At 58.8% G+C, this 8,916-nt stretch overlaps 1 protein-coding gene across 1 annotated transcript in view; it reads right to left on the bottom strand.

Moving 5' to 3' along the window:
* Positions 1–172: 172 nt before the first annotated feature.
* Positions 173–8,916, bottom strand: part of NFE2 (nuclear factor, erythroid 2) — an 18,423-nt gene continuing 9,679 nt past the window's right edge. The window contains exons 2-4 of the mRNA XM_026660739.1: positions 8,134–8,215; positions 6,726–6,929; positions 173–1,893 (exon numbers count right to left, since the gene is read on the bottom strand). Coding sequence (XP_026516524.1) covers positions 796–1,893; positions 6,726–6,929; positions 8,134–8,184 — 1,353 coding nt within the window. The 5' untranslated portion in view covers positions 8,185–8,215 and the 3' untranslated portion in view covers positions 173–795. The remainder of the gene's footprint in view (positions 1,894–6,725; positions 6,930–8,133; positions 8,216–8,916) is intronic.

Raw genomic sequence — 8,916 nt, 5'->3', positions numbered from 1 at the left:
CCCCCATGGCCCTGCACAGCCCCCTGCCCTTCACGCCCTGCCCTCAGGGACCCCCTCCTGTCCCTGTCCCTCTTGACCCTGCACAGCCCTGCCCCCTCATGCCCTGCCCTCAGGGACCCCCTCCTGTCCCCAGCTGCCCCCTCCCCAGCCCCCCTAGCCCTGCCCTCAGGGACATAGGGCTCCTGTTGCTCTCAGTGACTTTGCAAAGGGGCGTCTGACAAACAAGCTTATGGACGCTCAGGAAGGAAGAGGCTCCGGTTCTGTCGGCCCTGTGGGGCTCATGGGGCAGAACCCTTCTCCCTCTCTCCAGGCCGGGTCATTTCCGTGGGGCGAGTGGGCCTGAGAAGTGCTGTTCTTCACTGCGGTCGGCAGTGTCACTCCAAACACCCCCTAGGAACAGAGATCGGGGAATAGGGGGCAAGGGACTCAGCAGGGTCGGGATCTGGTCTCTGCAGGGGAGTGAAGGGGGCTGGGGTAATCATCACAGAAACAAACAGTGACACGTCTGGGACCCTGGTGCGTAACGCACTACAGGGTCCCCCCATCCCCGTATGACATCTCCAGGGTTCGCTTGGGTGTGTAATGCTCTGGCAGGCCCCTCTGTTCCCGTATGACACCTCCAGGGTTCGGGTGCTGAAGGCACTGACAGGCCCTCCAGGCCCTTATAATGCCTCCAGGTGTGTAACGCGCAAAAGGGTCCCCCCACAAGCAGGTTTGGTTGCTGGGAAAGAACACAGACCCCCCCGCACACACACACAGGCGGGGCCTAGCTGTGGGGCCCCGGGGCCGCCCCGCTCAGTCCCCGCTGTCCAGTTTCTTGCTGCGTGGCACCAGAAAGATGCCGCCGTCGGCGGTGAGCTGCAGGGAGAACTCGTCGGGCGAGTAGGGGTTCCCCGCATCGTCCCGCAGCATGAGGAAGACCTCGCGGTACAGCTGGCCCAGCTTCTGCTTCATGAGGCCCAGGGTCTTGTCCACCTCACAGCGGTCCCGCAGCAGCTGCTGCCGCTCCCGCCCCAGCTGCTCCAGCTCCTGCTCCAGCTGCACGATGTTCTCCAGCTTGCGCTTGCGGCAGTTCTGGGCCGCCACCTTGTTCTTGCCGCGGCGCCGGATGTCCCGGATCAGCGCCAGCTGCGGCTCCGTCAGCTGGTACTTGGACACCAGCTCGTTGAAGTCGTCCACCGGCAGGTTGACGATCTTCTCGGTGGGGAAGGGGATCTTCATGGCCAGGGCGCGGCGCTCGTCCCGGCTGCAGGCCAGCTCGGCCCGCGGAGGCGCCCGGCCCTTCTCCAGCTGGGGCTTGAACGGCTCCAGGGGCTGCATGGCGAAGGGGGGCACCTCCTGCAAGGTGGGCAGCAAGGGGTAGTGCGGGCCGTAGTCCACGGGGTACATCTCCGCGTAGTCGGGCCGCGGCCTGCTGGGCTCCAGCCCCTCTGTCTCCATGGAGTCGGCGTCGCTGTAGTTGAGTGACAGGCCCGAATCTGACTCCAAGTCCTCCTGGGCATTGCAGGGTGGCGGGGGGCCGTAGCCCTCAGCCCGCCTGCTGGCCTCCCCCTGGGACTCGCTTAGCAGCCCGGACAGAGACGGAGTCTTGTTAGTGCCCATCTGGCTCAGGGCGGTGGTTTCCGGCCCCGGGTCAAGGCTGGAGGAGATCAGCATCCCAGTGTAGCCATAAGGGGGGTCCATAGGGGGCACGGGGCCCATCCCCAGCCGGGGGCAGGGGGCCACCATGGCATCCAGATAGTGGCGGTCATACACTGGGGCAGGCTGGCTGCAGCTGGGCACTGGGCCATCCCCCAGCGCTGGGCAGTGCCCGTAGTTGGCAGTGGGCGCCATTTGGTGCATGAGGGTGTAGAGTGCAGGGTCATAGGGGGTCTCATTCGGCACATCCAGGCCCTGTGGGGTTGAGAGATGCAGGCTGGTTAGTGGCTGCTAGGAGCTTCCCCCAAGGCATTGCTGGGCCAGGCCTCCCATGCCTGAGGGGTCTGGGGTGTTGTCCTCATAGGACAGGGTGGGGAAACCGAGGCACAGGGAGGGTAAGAGGCTTGCTCAGGGTCATTGGCAGAGTCAGGAATAGAACCCAGGAGCCCTTACTCCCAATTGCCCCCATAGCCCCACGGTCACGCTCCCCACCACGCCCTAGGCCCAAAATGCTGGTGCAAAAGCAACATAGGATCCAGACTGGACCAATGTCCCCTCCCCTCCCTCGACTCATGTTCCCCCCACCCCCTTCTGCAAACTCCTGTCCCCCCTCCCCCCCCACCCCCCCCCCCCCACCTCATGCTCCCCCCGGCCCCCCCCCCCCCCATCTTTGTTGCCCTTCTCTGAACCTTTTCCAGTCCCTCTGTAACCTTTTTGTGACAGGGCGACCAGAACTGCACGCCCTATTCAAGGCCTGGGTGTACCAGGGATTTCTATAATGGCATTATGATATTTTCTGTCTTATTATCGATCCCTTTCCTAATGGATCTTTACATCCTCAGCTTTTTTGACTGCTGCTGCGCACTGAGCTGACGTTTTCCATGAGGGGTCACAGCTAACTTAGAACCATCATTATATATGTGTAGGGTGACCAGATGTCCCGATTTTATAGGGACAGTCTTGATTTTTGGGTCTTTTTCTTATATAGCCTCTTATTACCCCCACGCCCCCTGTCCCAATTTTTCACATTTGCTGTCTGGTCACCCTATATATGTGTAGTTGGGATTATGTTTTCTGGTGAGCATTACATTTATCTACAACATTGAATTTCATCTGCCATTCTGTTGCCCAGTCGCCGAGTTCTGAGATCCCTGTGTAACTCTTCACAATCAGCTTTGGACTTAACTAGGGGTGATTTTGTATCTTCTGCAAACTTTGCCACTTCACTGTTTACCCCCTTTTCCAGATCATTTATGATTATGTTGAACAGCACTGGTCGCAGTACAGATCCTGGGGGGACCATGCTATTTACCTCTCCCCACCGTGAAAATTGACCATTTATTCCTACCCTTTGTTTCCTGTCTTTGAGCATTTACTGACCCATGAGAGCACCTTTCATCTTATCCCATGACTGCTTACTTGGCTTTGATGAGGGCCCTTTTCAAAGGCTTTCTGAAGGTCCAAGTTCACTATGTCCCTGGATCACCCTTGTTCTCATGTTTATTGACCCCCTCAAGGAATTCTAATAGATTGGTGAGGCGTGATTTCCCTTTACGAAAGCCATGTTGATTCTTCCCCAACAAATCATGTTTATCTGTGTGTCTGATAAATCTGTTCTTCACTTAGTTTCTACCAAGTTGCCCAGCACTGAAGGTAGGCTCACTGGCCTGTAATTGCCAGGATCGCCTCTGGAGCCCTTTTTTAAAATTAGGGTTACATTAGCTACCCTCCAGTCAGCTGGGCCAGAGGCTTATCTCAGTGATAGGTTACATACCACAGTTAGCAGTTCTGCAGTGTCATATCTGAGTTCCTGCAGCACTCTTGGGTGAATCCCATCTGGTCCTGGTGACTTATTACCAGGGGTGGAAGTAGGCTGGTACGGTGTACCAGTAAGAAGCCAGTACCGGCCCTTATGCAGCCGATGTTAAAGCATTAACATCGCTGCCCCTTTTGCCCCCCTGTCAGTGGCTCTGCCGGTAGGGACCCTACTGGCAGGGCCGCTGGGGGGGCGGGGGGGATGGACAAAAGGGGCAGCTGCCCGGGGCCGGCAATTTAGCCCTAGGCCCTTTTAAATCACCACCTGAGCCGTGGGTGGCGCGGGCCAGGCAGCGCGGATGGGCTGGTTGGGGGAGATGGACCCCCAGCCCCGCCCCTTCTGCCTGAGGCCCTTCCCCTTCCGCCCAAGGCCCCGCCCCTTCTGGTGGCCCGGAGTCGGGCCCCCATACGGGTAAGAGTTTAATATTACTTTCACCCCTGCTTATTACTGCTTAATATACCAATTTGTTTCCAAACCCCCTCAACTGACACCTCAGTCTGGGACAGCTCCTCAGATCTGTCACTAAAAAAGAACGGCTCAGGTGTGGGAATCTCCCTCACATCCTCTGCAGCAAAGACCAATGCAAAGGATTCATTTCGCTTCTCCTCAACGGCCTTGTCTTCCTTGAGTGCTCCTTTAGCACCTCGACCGCCCAGTGGGCCCCCTGTCTGGCTGGCAGGCTGCTTGTTTCTGATGTATTTAAAAACATTCTTACTGTTAGTTTTTGTGTCCTTAGCAAGCAGCGTCTCAAATTCTTTCTTGACCGGCCTTATTTTAGTTTTATGCTTAATCTGCCAGCGTTTGGACGGCTTATTACCCTCACTGGGACCTGACTTCCAGATTTTAAACGATGCCTCTTTGCCTCGTACTGTGCTCTTAGCCCTGGTGGTAGGGTGACCAGATGTCCCGATTTTATAGGGACAGTCCTGATATTTGGGGCTTTTTCTTATAGAAGCTCCTATTTACACACACACCCCCGTCCTGATTTTTCACACTTGCTGTCTGGTCACCCTACCTGGTGGTATTCTTTTGGTCCTCTTACTGTCTCTCCTGACTTGGGGTATCTGTTTAGTCTGAGCCTTTACTATGGTGGTTTTAAACAGTCCCCACGCTGCTTGCAGGCATTTTACCCTTGGGACAGCTCCTTTTAATTAATGTCCAGCTAACGGGCGTCCTCCTTGGCATGTCGTTCCCCTTTTTAAAGTTAATTGTCACCATGGTGGGTTTTCTTGTGTTATCTCCCTACAAGCATTACACAACAGTTGCTATTCCCTAGCAGGTCAGCTGTATTCACCTCTTGGACCAGCTCCTGAGTGCCACTTAGGACTAAATCAAGAACTGCCTCTCCCCTCGTGACTAGCTCCCAGGACTAGCTGCTCCAAGAAGCAGTGGTGGAAGCTAGTCGTGTCTAGGAATTTTATCTCTGCATCTTGCCCTAGGGGGTCATGTGCCCACTCAGTAAGGGGACAATTGAAATCCCCCATTGTTATTGCACTTTCTGCTTTTGGAGCCTCTCTAGTCTTCCTGAGCATTTACTGTCACCCTCGCCAGGCTGCTCAGGGCGCCAGCATTGCCTGCCCTTCTACCCACACTCTGCAGCACTGCCAGCCCTAGAAAGGGGTCAGGAAGGCCTAAGGCTGTGGGGGTGGGGAATGCAGCATGCTGGGAACTCACCACCCCTTGGAGGTAGAATGGGAGGCCCAGAGCATGCTGAGAATATGCTACTCCTTGGGGTGGAATGGAGCATGCTGGGAACACCTTGCCCCTGGGGATGAGATGTGGGGCCCAGAGCATGCTGGGAACACCCTGCCCCTTTGGGTGGGATGGGAGGGCCCAGAGCATGCTGGGAATGTGCCACTCCTTGGGGTGGGATGGGGGACCCAGAACATGCTGGGAATGTGTCATTCCTGGGGTTGGAGGGGAAATGGAGCATACTGGGATCACCCTGCCCCTCGGGGAGGGGGTTGCAGGCCCAAAGCATGCTGGGAAGGCGCCCAGCCTTGCAGCAGGTGCCTGCCCTACAGAGATGGACAGCACGATATCGTCCCTACCAGAACAATGGAGCCGATTCATCTCGTCAGACAGACGCCCCATTGTGCGGCCGGCCCCCCCGCCCTGCCCCCACCAGCCGAACACCACAGCAAGGGCCCTGCAGTGAATGGGGCAGTGTTGGCGCAGGGGCAGGTGAACAGCTCCATCCCACTGGGAAGATTAAAGAGGCGGCTGTGTGTAATTAATACCTGCAGCACAGCAGGGCCTTGGGAGGACAGGGTGATGGGCGGGGGGCTGTGTGTCCTCAGAGCCCGGGCTGCCTCCCCACACTGACCAGGTCGCCTGTCCCTGGTGGGATGGATCCAGGGGGCTGCAAAGAATCCCAGGGAGGTGGGGCTAGAGCTCACCAACAGGAGGAGCGCTCCCTTGGCCTGCACAGCTAGCAGCTCCCTCATCCTCTTGGTGGGCCCAGCCACTAGGGGGCAGCATTGCTCCCTCGCTCAGGGATCCCCACTAGGGGGACGGGGATTCGGTCGGCGCTGGGGGCCGGTTAGCGCCACTGGGAATTGGGCTGAGGCCAAAGGAGTGGGCAGCAGTTGGGAGAAATTAGACCTAAACATCAGGGCCGGGGTGAGCTCTGTGTTTCCAGCCAGGGCCAGATTGGCTGGAGCAGACAGCCCATCGCAGGGACCCCCCACTAGTCCAACCTGGGCTTATCAAGGCCAGGCCAAGAGCCCGCCAGTGGACTCCCCTCCTCAAGCTGGCAGTGCCTGTGCCAAGTGGGGTGGGGGCTGAGCCATGAGTCCCCTCCCTGTGCCAGGCTCAAGGGAACCCACGTGACTTTCGACCCAGATCAGAATTTCCCCTGGGAGCAAGTCACCCGCTGGGGTCTGGGCTCTGAACCTGGCCAAACTCGTGTCACTTGTGAGCCTACAGCAGGCAGTCGCCTGGGAACAAGGCCCCATTGCAAGGGGAGATGCCAACCAAACTCCCTGGGAGACAGACACCCAGGTGGGTGGCAGTAGCCCAATGGGGACAGGGGCGTGGCACCACAGCACCTTGGGGCTCCAGCGCAGCTGGGTCAACCCCTCCCTCTTCTACAATAACCGCCCCTCCAGGAGATCGCGGGGCTCCGCGCTGGACGCAGCGACCGGCTCGGCCAGCGGGAGGGAGAAGGGGGCTAACAGCACCAGGCACTGCCACTGCCTGAAGCAAGGAGCCGGGGATCCAAAGCCGGCCTGGCTGGGGGAGGGAAGCAGATGCTCCGTTTGTGGCTCACCTGCAGCTCCGCGATGGACATGATCTCCTGCCAGGTCAGCTCCATCTCCCCCTGCTGGCCAGGCTCACTCAGCTGTGGTGCGGACAGGAGCGTTGTCCGGGCCCGGCCCTGCTGGGGAGGGCAAGGGGGCATCTTGCCGGCCCAGGCCCTGCCCAGCGTCTGCTCCAGAAGGGCCACCCCAAAACCGGCCGTGGCAGCGAAATTCTGTGGCACAAGGAAAGAAAGAATTTGATTGGATTTGATTGGTAGAGACAGGATCCACCGTAGCCTTCCCGTCTGCTGATTGGTAGAGACAGAATCCTCCCCAACCTTCCTGCCTGGGGATTGGTGGAGACAGGATCCATCCCAACCTTCCTGCCTTCTGATTGATAGGGACTGGATCCACCCCAAACTGCCTCACCTGTTGATTGGTAGAGAAAGGATCCACTACATCATTCCTGCCTGCTGATTGGTACAGACAGGATCCATTCTAGCCTTCCTGCCTGGGGATTGGTGGAGACAGGATTCACCCCAGCCTTTCTGCCTGTTGATTGGTAGAGATAGGATCTCTCCCCCCCCCCAGCCTTCCCATCTGCTGATTGGTGGTCTGAGCTATTTCTCTCTCTGATTGGGAGCTGGAAAGCTCTCTCTGATATGGGGCACCCTGAGGGGCTCTTTGCAGCTCCCAGGTTCCCTAGAGCGTGGCCTGGGCATGGCAGGGGAAGTGGGGATGCCTAGGATCGCTCTGCTCTGTGCATCTCCCTCGGGCCTGCTGGGCCAAGCGTATGGAGGGGCCAGGCTCCCCTTGGGCCCCGCTGTGGAGACCGGCTCCAGATCCCAACTCTCCCGAGTCTGAGGGGTTGGGTCAGGGGTCACAGTCCGGAGCTGGCTGGCCTGAGGAGTTCTGGCTCTAACTTCTCTCACAGAATTGGGCTGGGGGACACCCCCTTCCTGAAGTTCAGGCCTGGCTATTGCAGAGATTGGGGGAGGCATTCATAGGAAAGACTCCAGTCCCTGATTCCCACTGAGTTCTGGGAACCTTAGTCCTCCTCCCAACCCAGCCGGGGATGTGGGGTGAGGTCAGGACGACGCCCACCAGCCCCCACATCCCCACTCACCCCGCTGCCGCTCTCTTACTCTACCCCAGCCTCATGCCTCCTCATTTCTCTTCCCTCTCTGCCTGGGGCGATCTCTCCACCCCCTCCTCCCGCTCCACCCCTTCCTGAGCTCCCTCCAGAGTCTCCCACCCCGTGGGGTGTCCCACCACATCTGGGGGGTTGGGCGGGGGCGAGGAGGCTGCGGTACTGGGCCTTTCCCGTGCACCATGTTTCCTTCTGCAGCCTGGTGGGATGTTCCCCACGGCGACCCCAGGCGTGGCCACCCCGTCTGGTGCCCCGATAAGCCTCCCCTCCCCGGTCGCTCCCCTCACCTCTGAGCCGGTTCTGTGAATTTGCAGCCCGCAGCTGGCAAAATCAGACATTCATGAAGCCGGGAGGAGGCCTGCTCTGCTCCTGCAACACACAGATAAGGGCCCTTATCACCCACAGCTGCACGGCCAAGGCATGCGCCCCGGCCAGCAGCTGTCAGGCTCATGCCCAGCCAGCTCCCTGAACCCCACTGTGCTCTCCCCACCCGCTCCCAGCCCTGACCATCCCCAGGCTCTGTCCAGGCCCAGACACACACATGAAACTGCCCAAAGCACAAGGGAGTCAGTGTGACCTAGTGGGTAGTGCACTGCACTAGAACACAGGACGCCGGGGTTCTGTTCCATGGCTACTTCCCTGCTCAGTGCCTCAGTTTCCCCTCCTTGTCTCTATTCAGCCTGGGAGCTCTTTGGGGCAGGGTCCATTTCTCACGCTGCGTCTGTGCAGCGCCTGGCGCAGCAGGGCCCTGATCTCGGTCAGGGTCTCTAGGTGCTGCTGATACGCACAGAATAATCCTGTTTTGCAACAGGAGCCGATGGTGGATCATGGAGGGGGCCCCAGTGAACCCACTCAGATTGGCCATGACGCTGGGACTCATGCTCCCACCTTGAGAGACTGCGCCACGCTAATGACCATGAATGGCCAGGCCTTGGATTTACCTTGCACCCTCCTGCAGCACAGCACCCCCTAGCACCACCCTGGGGCAACAGGGCCAGCGCTGACTGCCGGGGAGAGTGCCCCCTATTGAGCCCCTCACTTTGCTCCCTGCAGCACAGCGCCCCCTAGCG

Source organism: Terrapene carolina, unplaced genomic scaffold (assembly GCF_002925995.2).
Source record: "Terrapene carolina triunguis isolate 2854851 unplaced genomic scaffold, T_m_triunguis-2.0 Scaffold836, whole genome shotgun sequence".
NCBI classification, from domain to species: domain Eukaryota; kingdom Metazoa; phylum Chordata; order Testudines; family Emydidae; genus Terrapene; species Terrapene triunguis.
This window is presented reverse-complemented; position numbering and strand designations above follow the sequence as displayed.